General features: G+C 40.2%; 1 protein-coding gene across 2 annotated transcripts in view; it reads left to right on the top strand.

Moving 5' to 3' along the window:
• Positions 1-26,138, top strand: part of LOC146835072 (vitamin D3 hydroxylase-associated protein-like) — a 266,006-nt gene that overhangs the window by 234,541 nt on the left and 5,327 nt on the right. For both annotated transcript variants that reach the window (XR_014960683.1, XM_085602737.1), the window contains exons 9-14: positions 6,637-6,734; positions 9,710-9,809; positions 14,210-14,253; positions 15,582-15,621; positions 21,775-21,883; positions 25,391-25,536. Coding sequence is in view for 1 of the 2 variants with exons in the window: in XM_085602737.1 (XP_085458863.1) it covers positions 6,637-6,734; positions 9,710-9,809; positions 14,210-14,253; positions 15,582-15,621; positions 21,775-21,883; positions 25,391-25,536 (537 nt within the window). In the remaining variant the exon portion in view is untranslated. The remainder of the gene's footprint in view (positions 1-6,636; positions 6,735-9,709; positions 9,810-14,209; positions 14,254-15,581; positions 15,622-21,774; positions 21,884-25,390; positions 25,537-26,138) is intronic.

The raw sequence follows: 26,138 nt of genomic DNA, 5'->3' as shown, positions 1-26,138 counted from the left end.
ATTCGCCAAAGGACATCGTCTCTGTTGCTACCCAAGAGCTCGGTAGTTTTTTTTTGTTTAGACATTTCATCTTCTATATTAGATATGCGTGTTTCAGCTTCTGTAAATCGTTCACCGAAATCGGATTGAGCCTTCACGAGCCGCCTGATCGAGCCTTGTAGTTTCCGACAGGAATTTTGTATCTTCTGGCTATCTAATGCAGTCTTGTCCATGTGGCTCAAAATTGTTTGATAGATTGTGGTAAGAGTGATATCAGCCGTTTGGGCTGCTTGAAAATCGGCAATACCGGCAATACCGGCAACTGAAGGTGTATCACGGCCTCTTACTGTAATGGGGGTGTCTTCTTCCCCAGGCTCGCCACTAGCGTTCACCTCGTCTTCAAAAGACTCACGTTCCCCTTCAAAAGACATCTGACTCATACCTTGTAATACCAAGTCCTCACACAATGATGCTGAATTCTCTGAGACAGAATAGAAATCTCCGGATTCAGCCTCTATTGGCGTAAGTCTAGCAGGCTCTTCAAGGGTTAAATTATCCGTTACAGTTAAGACTTCGAGAGGGATTAAACAATTAGGTTCTTTCTCTGCAGTTACATTATTGCCCGCAGCTGTTACTATGTTGCTATCTCCCCCATCATTCAAAACTTCATTTGTAGCAGAAATATCAAGCTGAAGTGTAGAACAATTATTAAGCGATGAAGGTTCATTAGTCGGCGTCGCCGAGCATTTTTGCTCGATATTGGTGTTAGAGAACAAAGTCATAATTGTTTGTTTAACTTTCCCTGGGTGAACGCCGGAGTCTCTCTCACCTTTTTTTGTTGCGGGGATAGAAGTCTTTAAATCCTGTCCACGGCCCTTCCGAGCCTGTTTTGGAGCCATTTCTCCCGTCTTCGACAAAACCGTCTCTTTACTAGCGGAGTACTCGCCATGAAGCCAAGCCGATACACCTGTGCTGGTCGCCGCCCACCACGCTCTTCGCAACCTCCCCAGCGCGGCAACAGCGGTGACTGCCTCCAGCATCCACGCCTCAGAAGATACCAGCGTTTCTTCACAAAACCTTCAGCATTTCCGTAAGTCCGGGCTCGGGAGGAAAATAAAACGAATTCTCTGTGGAGAGCGTTCTCTCAGCAAAGCACACCCGTTCTCATCGATCGCGAGCAGGACACAGCAGACTCATGTGTAGAGCTGCGGGACAGAGGAGAATCAGCTCACACAGCCGTCGGAAAGACTCACGCAGACGCCATCTTGCCTCTCCAACAAGAAAGTTATTAAATATTTCATAATTAAACAAATAATACCTTTTTTTAGATTTTGTAAATTAAACTATATTTATTTATATGTTTAACTATTTCCAATAATTAAATTTAATTTAACATTCTTTCCTATGGGGTTTCACCTCAAGTCTCTACCTCCATTATTTTCTATGAGAGGCTGTTGCGGTACCAGTGGTCCTGGTTGGCCTTTTTGGTGTTGGCCTTACTACTGTTTCTTTTAGTAGTACTTTAAACTCTGAGTTTGTGAATACCAAAAAGTAGTACCTTACACATACATTTAAACTTACTCAAAAGTGTATTGCTTTTGTGAATCATGTCCAGCATTGTTAAGAACATGACTATCCAAGTTATAGTTGATTACAGTAATTCATCAAAATAAAACACCAAATTAAAAGAAATGATAGAGTACATCAAACACAGTTATGTAAATGCTCTATAGTGTGGTTGTTATATCCTATACTTCCTAGTCCTGGCTGCTCAGCCTGCATGAGTGTGATGTCATGGAATGTTGGGTGTGTGTGCATGCTTTGAAGGAGAGAGCAGTTAGACTGAGTGGGGCTGAGCAGCAGGATGCTGCTCCCGGTGGGGCACCCTGTACCATCTTACTTGAACAATAAATCTACTTAAATATATCTCTGGCTCCTGGTCTACCTATGACGACAGCACTTTCTTCAATTACAAAAATGGCGACGATTTTTAAAAGCACACGCGTGAAGAACCAAGAAACAAGGAACTGAAAGAATGAATTAAAAGAAGATGGCCAGGTCTAAAAAGAAGCCTGAAAAATATGCCTGCGCAATGCCTTGGATGCCCCACCGGTGTCTTTTCCATCAGACAGTCCACAAAGGTATGTGTTGGGCGTTAGGCATTAAGTGGCTTGGGTGGCTTGAAACCTGCCTGTGCAGTTAAGAAAGGCACTTAAGGGAGTCATGCCTACAGACTGCATAAAACAAACGTTTTTGCTGTGGAATTTTGATCTGAAGATTTTTATGCATCTGATGTTTGAAACCTGCCAAACTATTGGTCTTGGTGTGTTAACCAGCCTGGAAAATATCTAAAGTCAATTAGAAACATTGAAGGGAGGCACGTTATGGATTCAGTTAGGCACTGCATGCCACATGGAGTAAATGAACAGAATGAGATTTTTTTTTTCAATAGCTGGCAGCAAGAAAAGGTTTGAACAGCGTTTATTTTGAAACCAATCTACAAGTTTGGGCTTGAGTGGTTTGAAACCTGCCTTCAGACAGTATGAAATAAACGTTTTGCTCTGGGATTTTGATTTAACAATCCACATGTAGTGCCAATAGGCACAGTGCCTGTACGACATACTGAAGACCTGAAGATATTTTAATTGTGAGGTAAACTGTCTGTCACGCTGAAGTCATCCGAACCGGCGATGTGGATTTTGAAGTAATACACGGATCTGGGAACATTCACTTTAGCTGGGAGAGTACATCTTAAAAAAAAAAAAAGCATTCTGAAATCGGGGAGCATGAGTCAGGTCCCGTGAAGTATTTGGCAAATTTCACGCTTACATTCAAGGTCGATGTGAGGTCAGAGTGCAAGTCTGTTGACAAGAGACAACGGAGAGAAATTGTGCTTTCGTAATTAAATCTGCGTGTTTAAACTTGCGTGACTAACATAATCTTTAAAGCTTGTAAGAAGGCACGTTATGGATCGTGTCAATCTGAACTATTTTTACAAGTTCCAAGGTGCGTGTGGATTAGTAGTGACAAACGGAAGGGGTGAGACATTTGTTTTATTATCTTGCCAGTTTAACCGCCTTCATCTTAAAAAAAAAAAAAACAACAAGAGACTGTCGAGCATTTTTTTAACCATGCGTTCTGCAGTTAAGAAGGGCACATAATGGCGCATTTGTCTGCGATGTTTCTACTGCGTGGGAGACACGTGTAGATTTGGGAAAATTAGTGCAAGCTATATGAAGGAAAACGTGGGGAAGCAACTGATAAACTGTTAAATGATATTATTTCCTTTTGAATCTGAGTGGGATTCGGTGCACGCGCCACTCACTTTCATCTTGCTCCTGGTTGCCTCCTGCATTATTGTCTCCTGGTGACGTCTGCATTTTGTTGTGCAGGGACAGAGAGTGCACGTTTGTGCCGTGAGCCATCCGCCTCTGCGTGGTAACGTGGCGCCATCTTGTGGAGGCCTGCAGTCATTGATTTCCTTTATGTCCTACGTAATTTTGCCAACCACGTTTCTTTTTTGGGTTGTCAAGGTCATTAAAGTTTTGAAAGCACCGTTCTGACAGTCCAACCTCGGGTGTTCTTCAACTTGTACACGATTTGCCCACGATATTGCTGCATTTAATGAATAACTTACGAAGTTTTGTTTTGTGGGTTGTTTTTAAAGAGGTTCTATTTCCACATGCTGAGTTTCTCATCGGAGCATGACATATTGGTGTTCAATCTACACTTGAATTGACGACATTGGTGACTACTTTTGTTGTTATAGTTTATTGTTTTGAAAAATCTGCTAAACAAGCAAGAAGTAATTTACATATTTGTCCTGCACAATTTATGCATGTGTATTGTGGTACATGTGAACAGTAGGGGAGTGCATAATTTGGCATGTGTTGTGTTTTATGTCGTTAGGCGAATATTTTGGTATTTAATTGTATTCAGTATGTAAGTGAATATTCAGCGCACGTCAGGGTTGCGTGGGAAATAACCCTCACATGTCATGGTTGTGTTGGGAATGTGATTGCCTCGCACGTCAGGGTTGCGTTGGCAGTGTCCCTCGCGCGTCATGGTTGCGTTGGGATCGTATTTTTATTTTTTTTGCTTTTGCCTCGCACGTCAAGTTTGCGTTGGGGGCGTCCTTCACACGTCATGGTTGTGTTGTGAATTTGTTTGCCTCGCACGTCAGGGTTGCGTTGGCAGTGTCCCTCGCACGTCATGGTTGCGTTGGGAGTGTCCTTCACACATCAGGGTTGTGTTGGCAATGTGATTGGCCTCGCACGTCAGGGTTGCGTTGGTAGTGTACCTCGCACGTCATGGTTGCGTTGGGAATGTCCTTCACACGTCAGGGTTGTGTTGGCAATTTGATTGGCCTCGCACGTCAGGGTTGCGTTGGTAGTGTCCCTCACACGTCAGGGTTGTGTTGGCAATGTGATTGGTCTCGCACGTCAGGGCTGCGTTGGTAGTGTCCCTCGCACGTCATGGTTGCGTTGGGAATGTCCCTCACACGTCAGGGTTGAGTTGGGAAGGTGCTTTGCTTTGCACGTCAGGGTTGCATTGGCAGTGCACTAGTTATTAATTTTGTAATGTTTGGCGTGCATTATATTTGTTTTGTTCTCTCTCGCACATCAGTTATTGTGCGTTGTTACATGTTTTTCTTTCATGTTGTTAGCAGAGGGAGATAGGTGTGTTGTGATGTTCTTTTGGGTGTACTGGGTAAGTGTTTTGGATGCATTGTCTGTGAAACACATGCCATATTTTGTGTTTGCACCCTGCATGAAACATGTGCAATTTTCAATGTGATTTTACATGTTTCATACCATTCTATATAAAGATCAATATCATTTATGCTATATGTTCTTATGTGAACTAGAGAAAAATCATTTATCTCTTTTCAATTTATTTGATCTTGTCGATTTTAATATCCGTGAATGCTAATTGATCGTTATTGTGATCTAAGTAAGCATTTACCTATTTAATGTGATTTTCGTGATTTAATTGATTTTTATTTACTAAGTAACAAATTGTGATATTGTTCCAGCAATTTGTTTCTTGTTGTTTTATTTGTTTCTAAAGGAAGGAGATATGTTATATCCTATACTTCCTAGTCCTGGCTGCTCAGCCTGCATGAGTGTGATGTCATGGAATGTTGGGTGTGTGTGCATGCTTTGAAGAAGAGAGCAGTTAGACTGAGTGGGGCTGAGCAGCAGGATGCTGCTCCCGGTGGGGCACCCTGTACCATCTTACTTGAACAATAAATCTACTTAAATATATCTCTGGCTCCTGGTCTACCTATGACGACAGCACTTTCTTCAGTTACAAAAGTGGTAATTACATTGGTAGCAAAAAGACATGCCAGTATGAATTATTGGGTTAGGTTAGAGGCAGGCCCTGTCTTTTGCCCTCCTGTATTTGAAAGTACTCCTGCCCCTGCTGTACCAACCTATTACTTGGAAGGCTGACTGTATGAGAGGAAGGTAGTACAAAAGGAAATACATGTGGTTTGAGACTGTGTTTGAGGGGTATTTATGTGATGTTTACAAATATGGAAGTTAGGGAAGACAGAGTTGGTTGAGTGGCCATAGCTCTCTGGAACAGGCAGCCCATGTAGAAAGTGAGGGTGCATTGTGGAGAGGAGAGCCTCCTCAAGGGTGGGGGAGAGACATAGATGAGCTTCAGATGTGTCTCCAGGATGAAATTCAGTCAACGGAATAACAAGGACTTCTCCTTCACCCACCTCATCTCACTCTGCCATTTTTTTTGTCACCTACAGTGTGTTCTTTCCTCTCTCGAAGCATTGACAGCGTCTGTCACTTACTACCACAGAGCTGTCTTATGTGCTCCACTGAGGGTAAAATGAGGCAGCCCACGTATTGTTTGTAGTGTTTTAATACAAATTCCACCATACAGGCTATCTTCTCATAAGTAAAATTCCTCCTCAGAGTTGCCTATAATGATATCCTAGGGTGTGTGTGTGGTCTTTATGTGGTTTGTTGTTAATGAGTGTCAGGTGTGTATGATTTGGCTCATGTGCTTAGTATTTACCTATTCTCTTCCATCCATACAACAGTCTCCATCTTCATGGCGGAGATCTCCTTTGTGGTGGAGGTTCAATCCTGCACGCAGAGGTCCCTCCCCGAGTGGTAGACATGTTCACCAAGTAGGTGGAACATAAAATATGGTTGTGAAGTCACTATTTGTAATCTTACAGTCATAATTCAATCTACTTTTGGAAATGGTGAATAGCAAAAAAAGTGAAGAGAAACACCATGGTGTAGTAGTACATAGGCACATGGGGCCTTGTGCTTAAAGTTCACTAGTCAGATACAAAATTCACCGAGCAGAAGTGTATTTTCCTCTTACATTATAATGAAGCATGCAAAATATGGTATTTGGTGTTCACGCTACAGTACTTTCAAGAAACAGAGAGGCACTTAGGTTCCTGGGCTTACTAGGGACCACTGAGTATCTAAAGGTTAGTATTGGTACCTGGGCAGATTATCAACAGGACAACACAGGAGAAAAACTTAAGTATGTTCTATTCTATCTGTTCTACAGAAAGCTGAAGCGACATACACTTTACTCTTGTTCAAGCTTCCTGATAGTCTTATTATTGAAATAGGCAACCAACACTGATTCCTATTAAAAACATATTTCTTTCAGCTTATACCCTTTACACCACCTCGGATGGACTATGTGGCCAATGAGCTATTCACAAGAGGACTCTTTGCTGATGGAGCCTCAATGCTATTAGATAAATTGTAAGTATGCAAAGTCAAATTGTTGGTTTTGAGAGGTAGTGGTTTGTGCTACTGATTAACATATTAAAGCCAGACCCCTTGGCTTTGGCAATGCTTCTTCCTTTCTATCCCTGCTGTTGCCTTCGTGACTCATGGAGTAGCAAGAGCAGTGTCAATAGTACTAAAGGGCTACCAGCTGGTATCCATGCCTAACCCTAATTAAATTTGTTGTTGAATTTTGACACTTCATAATAGGATCATGAGTAAGATTCACTCTTATACTAAAGAAAAGCGGAAATACTTCAAAAATATTTATTCTCACTTTGCAACATGAAAGACTGGCCTGTTTGAAAGCAATAGGCATTCATTAGCTTTGACAATATGAGAACTGGGCAGCACTTGAGCGTACCTAGCAAGTGCTTAAAACAAAATCATAAACAACTGGGGACAATTACCAACACTGCTTAGTGACAAACTATATGTAAAAAATATGCAAGACATGTTATTTGCGAAAATGCATTTACAAGTATTTGGGGAAAGATCTGCCATACATTTATCAATATAGCAACACTAGTGCTTCTGATCAGGACATTTCTAAGAGAACAAATAGTTTGAGTGTAATGGAGTAGGACTAGATCTTCGCAGAACTTGTTTAGGTTTTTTGGGGTAGTAACAGGACCTTTAGGAACAATTGCTTGATCTTCATTGAACAACAATGCTAGCATATTTCTTGCTATATTAAATCATGTTTTCTATAATGCGATACAATCACAACTTCCCAGCATTGCTGCAACATGTTTTATGCTGAGTACCTGTTCTTGCCGTTTTAGTGGCTTTTTGCTTGCCTTTTCAGTATGGCAGTGATACCTTTAATGATAAACTACTAGTACTTCTTTGATGCACTACTTGATGGTCATAGAACAAGACCAGCAGCTGTGGTAGATGTTGCTATACTTTTAATGTGGTACTAGTTCCACTTCTTGGCAGTGCTGTTATAATTAAATAGAAAAGGTCAGCACATATGAACTGTTCTGCTATATTGTTTCGTATTAGAGCCAATGGAGCACACAGTGTAACACTAAAAAGAGTGTAATGTGTTAATGAGACAGTTGCATTTTTATTTCCCACTTTTACTCCTGATAAAATGAATGCTACAATCACATTTAGAGGACTCCTCTTCATACCACATTCTGAACTACTAGTGCTTGCTTGCATCTAGTCCAAAGACCAAAATAGGGTAACGAATCAAATCAAATAACTCATTCCAAAAACAGTTGATATAATGAATGTTTATCGCACATCTATACATAGTTAACCACATTGCATCAATGGATTTTTGAGCAGAGCTCCATATTCACAGACGTCTACTGAACAATTATGTGAATATACCACATGCCGGAGCATAGTCCACTGTCCGCAGTACACTGCCATAGCTAATGTAGAACCGTACATGTACTTAAAACCTCAATGTTTCTTTGTGTGGATTATCCCAACACAGGCTCAGCAGAGCCATCTTTTAAATGTGGATCAATGTCTTTTTAATTATCTTACTGATTATTCAGAACACTTTAAGCCATAATAAAAAAAGAGTTAGGCAGTTCCATTTCTTTTCCATCCTGAGTGGCATTTCCAAGCTATGCAAATGAGCAGGAATTAGGCAAAGCTGACCCATTATATCATACTGCGTTATTGTGAGATTGAACCTTAAGGGATACTATACGTTAGACTATAGTGTTGTTTTCATTCAAAATCTGTAGTTTAGAACTCATGTGGATAATATGCACTATACCATTTCAAGGATCGCAGTCCAAGACACATTTCTCTATATTAGTTGGCTTGCCACTTTTGATTTCTAACGAAATCTGTTTAATTCTATTTAGGCAAATAATTCCTGTTAAAGTGAGTTCACCTTAAACTCATTAATTTAACCTGCAAATGTTAAATGTTTTACTTTGATACATATTCCTTAAACTAAAAATCATATTTGATTCTTTAACTTTCTCTGTTAATTCATATTCCGCTCCAAGTGCTGAGAAGGCCTTGATTTTAACCTTAGCTCTTATCAGGGCTGATGTGGGTTATGTACGGACACCCGTGAGTCACGTACTATGGTTACACCCACCAGGGAAAACTTTAAGTAATTCATGAATCTGCAGATATTTACTCTGTGAATGTCAAATATCCACCATGATCTTTAAATGCAATTTGTCTATGAAAAAAATAATTTGGAGTGATAAAAATTCAAATGAAAAATAAGTTTTTGTTTTAATGTTAAATTCCTTAAAATAGATAATTCAAGAACAATTTAAGGTCATTTTGATAACACATCAGCAATATTTGATGGTTGCTGTTCGGTGATAGTTTTCAACATGAGGGAATATCTATTTCCTCCTTTATGTGGCCTACATAGCTTGTTTCAACTATGGCAATTGCCCTTCCCTTCTCGTACTAACTACAATTAAACTTGTAAATTGACTATACTCAATTAGGCTAGTTTACTTTTCAGTAACGCCACGTAAGTTGGTACAGAAATTACACTAGCAGAGTGAAGGGTAATTGACATATGTGGGCTGCAGTGCATATTTACGCCACCCACATATATGGCAAAAGTATATGGCCCCAGGCAGTACTTTTGTGCTCAGGCTGGACGTCAGTCTACCAGTACTGCAATGTCCCACGACAAGGAAAAGTGTATTTTCCATGTAGAAAAACCAAATTTTATTTGTTGGATAAGTCACCACTAAAATGTAATTTGTTATACCACAAGGCTGGAAGCTTTATATATAAAAGTGTGACATACATCATAGTGGGAATAGTATGCTCTCACAGTGAACAGAAAAGACACTTAAGCTGCACATTCAATATGAAGATTGACATTTGTGTTTTCTAACTTCAGAGTATGTAAACTGAAATTAAGTGTGAACGTAAATGCAAACTCATTTTTTAATATTACTATGAGTTCTGAACTACTTTATTTGCAACTCTATATCTTTCAGTGAAGAAGATATTGTGGATCCTAACCTGAAACCACAGATCTCCACTTATAGACTTCCAAACTGGATGAAGTGGACTCTGGCCACCATTTTGAAGCCTGTGGTAAATAGAATTAACCAGGATATTAAGCAACTTTAGAAATTATAACCACAAAAATATTACATACAGATTTAATTTGACTTGGTGAAGACCTGCTGTGGATTAACTAGTCTGTCTTTTCTTGTATAGATTATTGTCATAAATTAGTAGACAGTAAAAGACATCTGGAACTGATTGAGAACATTTGACTGACTGATTGAATATCCCTAAATATGAACTATAAGCACACAGATTGGCGCCTGACACTACATGACTGCTAAAGACACCACCAGGAAACGTTTTGCATAGTGGACATCCCCAGACATACCCTAGTTGCAGGAGCAATTTTTTGTAACTCTGCAGGTCTTTCCCATGAAAGCAACCATATGCCTCTAAAAACAGTAAGACACCATCCTCCCCCTGGTTCTCAGAGGCACTAAGACTAGAAAAGTAGAAATGCAGAAACTCAGAACGTCACTAGCGCCGAAACTACGACAGTACTATGAAAACACGTTATAAAGAAGCTCTATCTAAATATAAAAACCTCCTAATCACAGAAAAAAGTAAATTCTACCTGAATCAAATTGAAACATCTCAGGACTCTATGAAACAACTATTTAAAGTCATTACTAAACTTTCAAGACCCAATACCAGCTCCTCTATAACCCCTACACAAACTTTCTGTGATGCTCTCGCTATATTCTTTCAAGATAAAGTCACCCACATTTACTCCAACTTCTCAGCCCTCTCCTCATCAAATAAACAATTTATTACAACCAACATAGATTCTTCTCCAAGCGATCTTTCAACATCACACACCACTAACCACAACCCCTCCCCCTCCTTCTCAGAATTTAATCAGATCACGACAGAATACATTATTGACCTCATATTCACTTCCAAATCTGGATCCCCTAATGACCCCTGCCCACCTAGCATAATAAAACTTATACCGGAAATCATAGGTCCCGAATTGGCCAACATCTGTAACTCAATGTTTTCAACAGGAATATATCCTTCTATCTGGAAAGAAACTGTTGTCAAACCTTTGCTCAAAAAACACAACCTCAATCCCACAAATACCAAGAACTACAGACCAATTGCAGGTCTTCCTCTCCCCGCAAAGATTAACAAAAAAGTGATGAACACTCAGCTAGCTAACTATATAGAGAACAACAATTTCCTGGATGACACCCAATTTGGTTTTAGGAAAGTCCACGGGACAGAAGCAGCTCTCATCAAAACAGCTGACGAAATCAGGACGACTATGGACAAGGGAGGCGCCGCGGTCTTGGTGCTGCTGGATCTTTCAGCAGCATTTGATACGGTCGACCATTCAATCTTGATCGTGTCTCAGCCATAGGTATCAACGACAAAGCTAAGGCCCTACTAACATCCTTCCTGTCCAACCGCACCCAATATGTAAAACTCGGTAACTACAACTCCCCTTCTTTCTCCCTGCCATGCGGAGTCCCTCAGGGATCCTCACTAAGTCCTACCCTGTTCAACCTATATGTATCAGACATTGCTAGAATTATCAAGGCACACAATCTGCGGCTTACGTCCTACGCTGACGATACTCAGATTGTGTTGGAGATCCATGATAATGGCAAGTTAATCGCGGAAAATTTTAAGAAGGGAATGTCTGCCATCAGTACCTGGATGACAAACAATTGTTTAAAGCTGAACTCCGAGAAAACGGAAGAGATGATTTTCGGAAACCTCTCCCCAAGCTGGTCCCCTTCCTGGTGGCCAGAAGAACTAGGTCTTCCCCCGGTCCCTGTTACCAAGGTCAGAAACTTGGGAATCTTGTTTGATGACAAACTATCTTTCATCCATCATGTCAATTCAGTCGCCTCATCATCTTTCTTCACTATTAGGATGATAAAAAAACTTCTGCCCTTTCTTCCTTCCAACGCAGGCAAAACTCTCATCAGTACTCTCGTTATGTCAAAAATAGATTACTGTAATGGCCTACTTATCAATGCCCAGGAAAGAGTCCTACATAAACTGCAGATGGTACAAAACGCAGCAGCTAGAATTCTCTCGGGCACCCCTAAGTTTAAACCTATCTCAAGGGTAATTCGACAGCTACATTGGCTGCCCAACAAAAGTAGAACAAAATTCAAGGCCTTATGCATCGCTTACAAGGCAATGCACAACACAGGTCCAGAATTTCAAAAAAAAAAAATATGCCTTTACAGACCAAACAGAACCTTACGTTCTTCATCAGATTATTTGCTAATTGTCCCCAGAACAAAAAAAGCCACCTGGGGAGACAGAAGATTCACTGTAGCCACTGACAAACTCTGGAACACACTCCCTTTACATATTAAAACCACCCCCACCTTGTTGTCCTTCCGCAAACAATTAAAAACTTGGCTATTCAGTAAATAATCCATCCTCTCCCTTCTTTTCTCAACTAAACTGTCCACAGCGCCGAGACACCTAAGGGTATTTGTGCGCTCAATAAATTGCTTAAATAAATAAAATAAATAAATAATTGCCTGAGCTTCTCCTCTAATACTGGCAGCATTCCACCTGTCCATTAGGGTCCTGCATTGACCATTTTTTCAATGTGGTGAATATAGGTCTGGTTGTTGTCATCTGCCCTAATCAAACCTTCACTGCTTGACTTGACTTACTTTCAACTAAAACAGAACAACAACAAGGTGATGGATGGAATACTTGAATTTAGCCACTTGCAGTCACTCGGGGCTGCTTCCCAGTCCATTTCTTTTTCGCCCACCATGCCACCCCAGTTTTAAATCATGCTCGAAAGTTGGGTATGGCTTGGTTCAACTAGCTTGGTCAGGCACAGTACAACCACGACTAATCCTAACACCATACTCAACTACACTCTTCCCTGGGCTTGGATCTGAATATATTTCAGGTATGTGACATGCAGTGTGGTCATTGGGCAACATTTTGGCACTCAAACTTCTTAATAAAATGCCACCTTTCTCCTTTACAGTATAATGTTTGATGTGATCATAATGGAAAGGCTGAAGAGAAGTGAAAACTATCTTGTGAACTCTCTGCTCCTCTTTGTTATGGAGACAGTGATTTAAAGTATGTGGCTATTAGCCTTAACAATTACAGTTTCAGAATGTGTGGCTCATTTTTACGTGGCCCTTGTATAACAATGGGGTAACCCATACATCCATGGGACCTGGGTATAGAATATTGCATGCAACAATTAGTTCTCACAGATGATTACTATAAGCTAACTCAATTAACACATCCTGTGGCAATACAACTATCTCCCCACAAACAAAAAGAGTAGGGTTAATACAGGGAAGAGTGTACAAAGGTTACATCACACAAAACACTGTAACCAAACTGAGAAACAATTCCAACTATATTTGGAATCGACAATACTCTTTCAGTTTCTGGAATTAAAGGCTTTTAATGTGTGTGCAAGAACCCAGGTTGCTCTTATCTTACCATCCTGCCCTGATGAAGACCAACATTTAAGGTCCTAACTGGCAATCCCCTAGATTTTGCGTCAAAACATCAACATAACATTACAACCTGGATGGAATAGATTTTTCACTGAGAGCCAATACCAATCTGAGCAATTGTCTCTACAGAGTGTTACACAGTCGTAATAATATAAGATGTACAGACTGGCTTGATTCTAAATAAAATTTGAAAATGCTTTGTTATTTTTTCTTTTTCTATGAACTTATGCACAAGCACTTTTTTCTGAGCACTCTGCTGCACATCTTTGGAGCAATCTTTGTATTTGATTATTGTGTGTGTATTGTTGATTCCACATATAGTTGGACTTCTTTCACATTTGATTGTAGTGTTTTGAGTGATGTAGCCTTTTTACACTGTTCCCTCTGCTGGTTCTATATTTATGCCACTCTTGTAGTTTGGGGGGAAGGCATAGTTGTATTGCCTCAGGATATGATAATTAAGTTAGCTTAGCCTAATCTTCTGTGAGGACAAATTGTTGCTAGTATCATTTTTACTTGATGCACAAGAACATGGGTGGTGTTTAACTTTCTGAGAGGCCAAAGTCGCAGTTAGGATTCATGATTTCAACTCAAGATGAAATCACATGCAACAACTGCAATTTGATTCATTAAAACTGGTAATCGTGAAAACCTGGTGTGCTTGTGGCGTTAGAAGAACCAGATTTGGACACCCCTACTTGTAAACACAATCTACATATAACATAACTTTTTTCATGTAATCATTTGGGAATGTAGTCCATTCTCTGCACTTTTGTTTCCACATCTTTTTAAAATCAATTGATTATAGAATTGGGTTAGAGTATAAATAAGTCGAAAGATAAGGCCTGATCTAAATACAACTTTTTCCTGACAAAAAGAGTACTTTCTGGATGTCATTTTAGGCATATATCACTTTAAACCTGTATCTAATATGTATGATAAAACATTGCTCTGTCCTAGTGTCCACGGATTTCCAGAGATCTGAAAGCTTTGCGTGGAAGAAGGTAAGCTATCCAGGCAGGATCAGATTGTTTTTTATATTATTTCTTTTCAATCATTTAGACCCTGTTCTTATCTCAGGGAAGTCTGGTTTACGACATGAAGAATACTTCTTACTATAGGTTGCCTCTTTCAAATGCCGCAGGTTACAAAATTGGGGATCACTATTGGTTGACGTCAACTGTAATGGTTGTAAAGAGCATGTATGGGAAAGGAGAGGTTTTTCAGTGTTTTTCTTGTACATAGTCATATCTGCTTTTTAATGCAATCCAAAAATCTACTACATAGTGTTACAACTACAGGGACACGAGGGAAAGCGTGTGGCTTTGGACTATACAAGTTGGGTTTCAATCAGAATTAAAATTCATCAATATTTTTTGTTTTTAAAAATTAGTGTACACTGATAGAATATGCTTATTCTTCTAATCCTTCTAATCCTTCCTCTTTGAATCAATTACCTGAACCAATAATGACCACATGGTTGTGGTCTGACCATAAAGACTAAATCCACCGCAGGACCACACTGAACCACACTACCCATTCCTGTCTGCTCTTTCGCACCACTCATAACAGGATGGGGATGGTTACTGGCCACAAGGACAGCAATGACATTTCCAACCAGAGATTGTTCTGCCTTCGCCATGCCTAAAGTCATAAACATTTGTCTGGCTTTGTCAATGATGAACCTTTCCAACTTCACCCTATTTTGCGGACAAAGTCAAAACATTTTCCATCCCTTGTAAAGGCATCGGTTAGCATATTTTAAAGCTCCAAGCTTTTCTTTTCAAAATGTTTTAAAATCATTAATTTTGCCAAACCCAGTTTTTTAGATCTAACCACTATATTACTATATCAGATATTGATTTTTAAGTATAAGATTGCCATGTGGGCTGCAGAATTTCTGCCTCTCTTCTGAATGCTACTTTATTAGGTCACATTTAATTCCAATGATTGCTGGCATGTGATGCCTGCACAAAGAGTAACAAAGCCCAGCACTGAGTTAGTTTAAGCTATAGATCTCAATTGAATGAGGCATGACAGGCCCACCAGAAAACCTACTAAATTGTAAAATAAGCACTGCACCTCTTGCTGGTGAAGCAGAGTTTTCAAAAAGACAGTCTCCAGTCAACTTGCGAATATATAATTTCAATATAAGTTTTGCACTTCTAAATTTCAATTGAAAACCAAGTTACCATCAGTGTTGTTTGATTCAATAAGCCATGATAAGTTCCCTTCCTGGAAATAGAATGCACTAGCCAAAAGGGTAGGGGAAAAAGCAGAAATAAATTGTTCATAATGTGCATAAACAATGACACACACTTGTATTTTTTAGGTCTGCCAAAGACCTGTGGAAGCAGAATGCAGAAACACAGGTGGGTAATCTTTCTTTTTAGCTCAAAAAATGAGAAAATCACTCATGCTGCATTTCTCTTACGATTACACAGCCTTTTTGGGTATGTTTTATTTTGGATAAAGGGTTTGCCATTCTCACTCGATTTTTTACTTAACATGTCTGTGATCAGTTGTGGATTGCCAAATGTAGCAACAACTAGTCCTTGTAACTCTTTAGAAATATATTTTACCCTAAAAAGCTTCAATTTAAGTGATATTAAGGTTATGATGTTAAACCTAAGAACAACTTTAATGTCCTGATTATGGTTACTAATACAGCAATATCTCCCCTCCAATGCTCTTTATAGATTAATGTCCCATTCTGAGGCCATTTGGTATGGAAGTCCCTCCATATCTAAGGAGGCACTATCTCCTGTATTGAGTTTTATTATGTTATGTTATATATTTTTTTGTCATATGATGTAATGTGTTATTCATTCTGTGGTGTAGGGGAACATGCTAAATTGTTTATGTTAATGAAGCCCAATATAGTTTTCACATCAAGGTAAGTTTTTTCTTTCATTTTACAGTTGTGAATTTTTTTTCTGTGTTTTACAGGTACCTACAACAGTAGGATAGCCCATTAGATTGACCTTAGTTCAGTAATTCTATAGATTGTCAATAGAGGTTTTGAGCCTTTAGGTTTATAGAAAGCTATTGTAGACGAATAATAATGACACCTTGGCCTTAGTGCATGGTTCCAGTTGTTATGCCTGGTAACTATGTACCCCTGATTCTACAACTGCTGGGCTTCATTAACGGGTGGAGAGGACGCAAGCTATCAGTTATTTACTGTGGCACCATCAGGGTGCTTTGAGGAATGAGAAATTGCCGTAGAAATTTCAGTACAGATTCCATAGCTTCTAGTTTTTCCCAGCATTTCACCCAGGAACTCCACCTCCCATTAGCAGGAGTGCAATACTCCTGATTTGTAGAGTACCAATTGTATTGTAATCTAGATATCAACGGTAACTATTACCAGCCAAATTGGGATTACCAGTAAACTAATAGGAACGCTCTAATGTTTTAGTTGTGAATCCAATTCACTCTGTCGTGTGTACAGTAAATTGTTGATGTTAGTATTAAATGTTTCTGTTCTGTAGAATCCACCTGTCTGTTACTCAAAATTTCTAGATCTGCACACGGGGAAGTCAAGATCAGGATCAAGCCGTCACTATTGTAATATGAACCTGCAGTAATAATTTACATTTTTATTAATTAATCATCCTTAGCTAAAGGGAAGAGCACCCCGAGGTAGTTATTGACTTTAGCAGTCAGAGGACACAAGGATGAAGTTGCTATTGTAATAATATTGTAATTGGCAATCTAACCTTAAATTGGCTTTAAGATGCTATATATTTTGGTAAAGGATTACAACAAGCGTACCTCTTTGATATATTTGGTGATTTGGCCTACTGAAGTGCGTTCTTTGTAGCAAATTCCTGGTTTGGGGTCATAGAAAGGTGCATATAGAAGGGGTGATAACAGATTGTAGTTATAACGTATATCATTTTTTGGTAGCGCCATGCTAATTTTTTGAATTGCAATGAGCTCTAAGATAATTTCACCTTCTGAAAAATGGGGATCCTGGCTGAGATTTTATGAACAATCTTTGGACGGAAACTATTTTCTCTCATGGTTTTCTCATGAAAAGTATGGTTAAAGGTCCAAAAGGTAAAATGAGAATTGTTTTTAATAAACTCACACATATTTTTCTCATCCATGGGAGACCCAATTTGACCTACGGAGTAAAATATACTAGCAACAGCAGCATCGTTCTGTCAGTTGATTCCCCATTGTTATACTGTATTTTCACCACAGAGTTCTAATGAACAACTACTACAGGGCTAGCATTCTATATTCGTGGCAAAAGTGAGCTCCTTCTGGAGTTCATGTTGCTGGAATTGGAGATGTAAACCTGTAAGTATTTCCTTTTAAATAGACTGTGGTAATTGTAAATAGCGAGGAGTTTAATTTTGTCATAGACGTTTTGGTTAGTACTCCAGAAAGCTAAAATGAGGGCACATTTTATGTAGATTCTCAAACGTCTTCCCCATCCCCGTGATTAAAAAAAGCCTGGAATAATGAGTGCATGATGTGCTCCAACAGCAGCAGCAGTCTGACTGTTGATTCACCAGTGCACTACTCCAGCTTCATTGTTAAACTTGGCATTCTTAGCATGGTTTCCCCTGAAATTTACTTCCTGACTTTCTGTTTTGCTGATTTCATTTTTGCTGGCTTTAGGACTCTGGGCATTTTACCACTGCTGACCAGTGCTAACGTGCATATGCTCTTTCCCTAAAACATGGTAACACTGGCTAATTTACTTATAAGTCCCTAGTGTATTACTTGTGCCCATAGCCTGTAAATTAAATGCTACTAGTGTGGTTGCCTCACTGATTGTGCCATTCACTTAAGTAGCCTTTAAACAAGTCTTAGACCTGCCATTACAGAGCATGTATGTGCAGTTTTAAACAGCCAAGTCGACTTGGTCAGTTAACCGACGTGCCAGGCCCAAACCTTCCTTTTTAAAACATATAAGTCACCCCAAAGGAAGGCCCTGGACAGACCTAAGAGCAGGGTGCAGTGCATTTAAAAGGTTGGACATTTACTGTTTAGTTTTACATGTTCAGATATTGAAAACCATTAAATTCCTTTTTCACTATGCGAAGCCTATCTCTCCCATAGGTGAACATTGGGATTGCCTCATTTAATTTTATAAGTGTAATTTCCAATTGGGAAAAGAGAGACATTTCAAGTTTGATGACTCTGGACACACAATTTAAATTCACAACTTATGGTAAAGTTGGATTTTAAGTTGCAAGTCTGAAAATTCCACTTTTAGAAAATTGGCATTTTCTTACTTTAACCATTCTGTGCCTCTTCATGTCTCTGAAGACACGCCTGGGATGGGTGACAGCTGGGCTTTCTTCATTCCCTCTAGACAGCCACACACATAGGGAGCTTAAGCGTGCATGATTGTGCATGATAACATCCTGATAGGTCATCCTGGACCGGATAGGTGGGATGAGCTGACACTTACACCTGAATGGGCTGTGCCTGTCCCCACACAAAGAATGTATACCCCCCTGTAGTGAGTCTGGTGCCAGGGCAGGAAGGGCAGAAACTTTGTGCACTTTGAAGACCTCTCTTTGAAGTTTCTCTCTCCCACTTCAAAGGCACAACTGGGTATAAGTACTGGTCCTTAAACACTACCACTTCAGTACACTGCTGGACCTGAAGACATTCTGCCAAGAAGGACTGCTGTGCTGCTAAAAGGACTGTCACTCTGCTGGACTTCTGCTTTGCTGTGCCTGTCCTGCTGGCTGCTGCCCTCCTTGCCTGGGGGTGAGAAGGACTGGACCTGCATCTCTACATCCCCCAGAATCTAAGTGACTCCAAGGGCTTGCTGGCTTGCCAACAGTTTTGAAGTCTCAGGGATATCAAAGATTTTGATCACCTTTTCTGTAATTTCTGGACTCTGTCAACTGTGATTTTCCCTGCCAAGTGGTGCAAATCTAGCCCTGGGCACTTTGAATTGAGTTTGCTGAGTTTTGGCAGCAACATCAACGCATCCAGTGATGGAGCTTAGATTTCACTATTGTGGCGCAATCTAGATGAAAACATCATAATGCTTCAGTTTAGAGGTGCTTTTATGTGAAAACATGCTTAATTAGTTGAACAGCCATGCTTATATGTGATTAATCCATATGTAATCTCACTATAGAATGCACATTAATTTAGAAAATGTATTTGTACCTTTAAAATGGCATCATGTATTTTTGCAAGTGTAGAAATGTGCTGAATTGTGTTTCACAGTGTAGAAAACCACGTGATTTTAGTTTGCTTTAGTGGACTAAAACTGAAACATTACTTTGGAAAGGCCCCTGATAAAACATCCTGCCTACCACTTCCTCCGACCTTCAAAATGTTGCATATTTTTGTAGCCTGTTTAAACGTGGAGAGAAGAACACACTTTTTTTTTCATAAATCACAAGACTGAAATTTGAACAGGAACAAGCCTGATTAATGACGTATCCAGTCAGCCCATGGGGGGATGATATGTCCTGAAGTTTTCTGATTGGACCAGCTATGAGGACTGAGCACGTGAACTTTTCCTTGAAATATGGCTTACAAGTGGGAGAAGTGCCTCCTTTTTGCCTTGCTTTTCGTCTCTCTCCAGGCCCAGTTTCTGTGTTGGACACAGAGACAGGGAGGGGCTGCATTCTGTGGGGCTATGGTGCAGCTTGAGACAGAGACACAGACTAGCACAGCGACGCAGAGGGAAAGAGCTGAAAAGATCAGAACAGACTCCAGCGCTGAATACCACAAATCCCCTCGCTACAGACCGGACCATATTTCTTTCACTCATTCACTGGTGGGGCCCATAACACCAATCATTCATTCTACTTTCAGTATCAATGGTCCTCTCTCTCTCTCTCTCTCTCGAGAGAGAGAGAGAGAGAGAGAGAGAGAGAGAGAGGAGTTTCTTTCTTTATTCCATGCGCTGGAAATGGGAGGAAGAGTGCACCAATCACCTGATGAGTATTGACAAGTTTACCTATACCTCCCTACCTCACCAGGATCTCAATACATGATAACCTAACAGTTTGGACTGCTGTGCTGCTGAAAGGACTGTCACTCTGCTGGACTCCTGCTTTGCTGTGCCTGCCCTGCTGGATGCTGCCCTCCTTGCCTGGGGGTGAGAAGGACTGTACCTGCATCTCTACATCCCCCAGAACCTAAGTGACTCCAAGGGCTTGCTGGCTTGCCAACAGTTTTGAAGTCTCAGGGATATCAAAGATTTTGATCACCTTTTCTGTAATTTCTGGACTCTGTCAACTGTGATTTTCCCTGCCAAGTGGTGCCAATCTAGCCCTGGGCCCTTTGAATTGAGTTTGCTGAGTTTTGGCAGCAACATCAACGCATCCAGCACCGACACATTACCTGCTTCAAGGAAATCACATCGCCGACTGCGGGGCTCAACGGCGACACATCACCAACATCACAAGGAAGCTGCTAACGATGCATCATTGATTGCGTGCTTCGGAACTGATGCATCGCCTACATCCAGCCGGATTGACGACAAAACATTTCCTCCTCTGCTCCTCTTATCTGGCCTGTCAACTTGGCAAACAAGGTACTTTTTCAACGGGACAAGATTGGTCTCTGTATCCGACCCATGCTTCATTGCGGTCAGCCTGGAATATTTGGAATTAGCCTGGTCATGTGCGATCATGCTTTTAAGCACAATATTTCAGTTTAATCTTTAAAAATTCATGACTCTGGTTCTACTTCATGGTTTTTTGTTGTTTTGGTCTTGGTTTGTTCATTAAATTAAGCTCTAGTTGCCTCACCTTGTGTGGATTATTTTGTGTGTGCTGTTCTCACTGTGTTACTGTTTTAAGTGTTGCATAAATACTTACACATTGCCTCTTAAGTCAATACTGACTGCTTTGTGCCAAGCTACCAGAGGGTGAGCACAGGCTAATTTGGGGTGTCCATCTGACTTAACCCAACTAGGGTAGTGATCCTTATTTGGACAGGGTGTATACCTCTGCCAACTAGAGACAAAATGTATAACATTCACCACAGTGTTCACATAAACAACTAGGATGATAAAATGCTATGCTTATGTGAAAGTGAGACTTTGCATGGTGCATTTTGCTGGGATGAGTGCTGATGAATTAAAAGCCTTTCCCAGGGAGCAGACATTTGTAGATTACTGTTGCTGGAGTCAATGATTCTAACGCTGTCTTCTTCAGCACGTTCTGGGAGCTAGGTTAACTCTCTAGTTGCTTTTTTTAGAAGTATGTGGACTTTACAGGCAGCTGTTAAAGGATGAAGGCCTAGTGACATGAGAGTTAATACAGTAATGAGGCCAGCCTCATGAACTAGCTATAAATCTTATGGGTAGATATTGACTGGCTAGTAGCCAGTGAAAATGCTGCATTTTATCGACCAAGTAATAATTAGAGACTCTTTTCATCCTTCAACATACAATTCGGTAATCTTCAGTTGGCACAAATAATTTTATAGCAGCCATTTAATTCCACTAAAATATCTTTCCAGTTTTATCAAAGTTCTAATGTATTTTCTGACCCAACATTCTTTCTCCTTTTGTTTTTTTCAAGGCATATTGCCAGGAATTTACCTCTGAATGGAGAAACCTTAAACTGGATGTGGTATTGTGCCCTGTGATGGGTCCTGCCTACAATTTGGGTTATGTGGGCAAGCTATTTGGTAAGATACTGTATAGTAATAATTTTCATTTATAATCTATACCTGCAATCTGAGCAATAAAGCCAAGTTGGTGTGTAGCAAGAGATGGTACTGGGAGTCAAGGAGGTTTCCCCTATCAGTCAGTCACTGGTGAGTTTTGGTAGTTCCAATGCACAACCAGTTACACTTTCCAGTTCATGTATCTCCATGAGGAAGGAGACCCTTTATCCTTAGCTTCACAAAACATGGTCAATGTGGTTCTGAATGTTTGGATTGGAAGGCCAAGAAGTGTACCCATACTTCTGTTTTTATTTGTTTGCTTTTAAAGCTACATCTTTAGTTATGTTTCTGTTTTACAAACTCTAAATTAAACATGTCTGCAACGTTTTTGCATCTCTATTGGCAGCAAATTTATTCATTGTAATATGCTGGTATTTCCTAAATAATTCTAGATTTTCATGTGTATATGTCTTGGAAGTAGGTATTGACATGTGCCTAAGTACACCCAATTCCATCTTCGTACCAGCAAACAAATTAATTGCCAAATGTTTATTTTTTTGTAAAGTGCCAAATAGTCATGTCACAGGGCTATTTTATCTTTAAAAAAAGAAAGTTTACCATACATTTAAAAATCTACTGCTATGGCCATGCATAATGCTTTATTTCTCAGAGTTTTGCATAAACATACGTTTTCATTACTTTTAGTATTCCAGCTGAGTGTGTTGTCACAAGATATAGAAATTACTTAATGTTAGAAACAAACATATTTTGTCTGGTGCCACCCCAGATTTTTGCCTTGGTTGTTGTTGATGGCTTTAGAACTCTGCATTTCACCCTTGCCATCAGTGGTAAAGTGCTTGCGCTCCCCCTTTCTACATAATGAAATTAATATACCCCTGATTGGTATATTTAACTTCTTATAAATCTCCTGTGTGTGGTACAACAGTGTTCCCTGGGCCTATCAGTTAAATGTCACAAGTGTAATGGAGCCCCCATTTTGCCTTTCACTACAGTGATGCTGTAAGCATGACTGCAGTCCTGCCACTAGTAGCCGGCTGTGCAGGTTTAAACTGCAAATTCGACCTGTCAAAATATTCCCTCTTGACAGGACTAAACCTTTCTTTTAAATAGTTAAGTAACTCCTAAGCAGGTCGTACCGTCCATAAAGCAGGATGCATGATATTTAAATTTAGGACAAATTTCACTGTTAAACTTCTTCTTACAGTGAAAAGGCCCTACAAATATTACAAGCCAAATTTATTGAGGAAGTCTTATTTATAATAAATATTTTGGAAGAGACACTTTTAGAAAGTTATCTTTTCCCTGTCTAAAGCCTCTAGAAATCTATTTGGGTGTGGGACATGTGGCATTCAGGAGATTTATAGCACCTTTGATGAGGTGTAAACTTGCTCTGAGAGCTGAGACAAAGGCTCTGGGTGTAGGGAGATGTTCTGTTTGTATGGCAGGAGAGACATCTGGCCTGTGACCAGGAGCGTAATTGTCACGGGTAGATGCAGCTAACACCTGTGCCTGCCCCCTTCTTCTTTGTCCCTCAAGGCATCCAGGCAAAATTCTTAGTGGGAGAGGTGTTTCCCCCAGAATCGATTTTGAGTCACCACAGAGGAGGGGTTTCTCATCTCCCTGGCCACACCTTTAGGATGGGCACAGGAGCTCGGTACAGGGGAGGAAAGGTTCTGCCATCCTGGTTTTAGGCAGAGGCGGGAACTGTGGGATTGTTTACAAGAGGGCACTCAGGAAATGCTGGAAAAAGGTCCTTGGGAACATTTACTACATGTGTTAACGAGTGGCCAATGGCTTCCCTACTCACAAGCTAATGCCAGGCATAGACATAGCACCCAAAGTACCCTCCTTAGAGCACTTTCTAGACCTATGAAGAACAGAAGAGAACTGAACCTACTGTCTCTAACCTGAGAGAAGCTTAGAGGTCTGGACCTTTTCACCCTCTTGAACCCATTATAAAGAAGTGAACTCCAGGGGTCATATGACTGACACCTGTTAATGCTACAGGGCCACACCAAGTTAAAAGAGACTTTTTTTCTGCAACTGCCCAGCAACCAGTTCCAACCAGACCTATCCAGAACCCTGTGCTGGCCAGTGCTGGAGGGAGTCTTAGCCCCAGGTCCTGTCCCAAGGTCCTGGACCCTTGGCTGAAGTCAAAGTGTACTCTTTCCAGAATCTGGTTCCAAAGGCTTGTAAAAGACTGGGATCAACCTGCCTATCCAACGAAGATGTGTTGCAGCTGGCCCAACGATTCAGGCTTCTCCCCCTCTCTTCAGTGGTCCTCCTGACATCTAGCATTATGGAGCACTCTTCCTCTACAGCTTGCAGACTTGAAAGGAACAAGCTCTAAAAAATTACTTTGTCCAAAGGTAGAAACCTTCGCCAGGCCAAAGTGTGAAACGTATCCGGCCAGCGAGGTACATTCTCTTGGTGAGAAATTCAAATGTCCCCCTCTCAGAGCTTTCCCTGACAAAAGTCAGCTGCTTCACCGGCACCTTGACCCGGGGACTAGCTGATGTGGATTTTTAATCATTTTATAGTGTATTTTCATGTTATAAATTATTTACTTTTAATGGTATATATGTGTGTGTATAGATATAAAGATAGATAGAATAGATAGATGGATAGAATAGATAGATAGATAGACAGACAGACAGACAGACAGACAGACAGACAGACAGACAGACAGATAGATAGATAGATAGATAGACAGACAGACAGACAGATAGATAGATAGATAGATAGATAGATAGATAGATAGATAGATAGATAGATAGATAGATAGATAGATAGATAGATAGATAGATAGATAGATAGATAGATAGATAGATAGATAGATAGATAGATAGATAGATAGATAGATAGATATGAATATTTCAATATACTTGTCTTTTTTGAATATTTTCTGTACCATAAGATTGTTGACTTAATATTTTAGTCAGTTTTCATACAAAACTCAATATTTTTGTATATTATATTTTTGGCATAATATTTTAGTATCACAGTATTGTTTTTGATATTCTGATATACAGCTTGGCTACTACAATGCTCCCAAGAGAAACAGAGGAAACACAAGTGCTTATTTGTGCATGTGGTTACAGGTAATGGGCACGGGCACACATCATTGGGGACCAAAACTGGTTTTTCAGTAGTAGCAGGCCTGTGACATGAGTTATTTTGTTTCTCTAGTTGAATAGACATCTTGCCATGATATCTTCGACATCATTTGTATGAGGTCACACAATAATGTACCTCCTGCTCATTTACATTGGCCATTAGGTACATCGTTGAATATTGTGCTGCTAACTGTATTTTCTGGCTAAAATGTTACCTTGGAATGAAATAATCATACTTTTTCTTGTGCATGCATTACTTGTATGCATTGTTTACCTTACATTTCCTTTATGCTATTAGGTCTGTGGCCCATTAACAGTACAGCTTTCAAGTAAATAGATACAATTATGGCCCAACATAATATACATTTTTTACATTGGGCACTATTTGCAGCTACTGGAACCTACACTTACCTGTACAATATTCTCAACTTCCCTGCTGGGGTGGTGCCAGTTACTACAGTTACGGAGCAGGACGAGGAGAAGCTGACGCACTACGAGGGGCACTACAATGATCACTGGGATAACCTGATAAAAAAGGTCAGTAGCCAACATTTTTCAAGCAAGCATCTTCAACTCATAAGGCTTTTGTTTTAAAGTGTGGTAGGATTAAAGTGAGTGGAGGCCAAAGCTCCGGTTACAGAGACCCATATAACCTTATTATAACTTTCAAGGCATGAATCTATTTACTTTGTTCATCAAATTAGATTCCATAGATAAACATGCTTTATGAGTCCCCTGTGTGCCCACATAGCGCTAAAAGTTAACGCCACTTCAAAGGAGGCGCTAACAGGAGAAACGTTATTATTTCTCCTTTCTTTTCCACTTTACATGCGTGCTGCACTGTGCAGCACCCGTACACAATGGGAAAAGCTTTAAAACATGCATAGGCATGTTATTTTGTACAGGAAGAGTAACCTTCCTGTACAAAACCTGTGTTAGACTCACGTACACAGCCTACCGCTATGGTGCTAAGGTGTGTGCGTGGCGCTCAGCAGCTGAAATCAGCGCCGGCGCTAGGGAAAGGGGAGGAGAGAGCCATATCTCTCTAGAGACAGCACTCTCCTGCTCCCTCCCTGTCATGCAACACAGCACAGCCTCTTTGGGTGCTGCTCTGCGTTGCATGTATGTTTTTGAAAATC

Source organism: Triturus cristatus, chromosome 4_2 (genome assembly GCF_964204655.1).
Source record: "Triturus cristatus chromosome 4_2, aTriCri1.1, whole genome shotgun sequence".
Taxonomy (NCBI): domain Eukaryota; kingdom Metazoa; phylum Chordata; class Amphibia; order Caudata; family Salamandridae; genus Triturus; species Triturus cristatus.
Note: the sequence above shows the minus strand (reverse complement) of the source record. Positions and strands in the feature narration are given on the sequence as shown.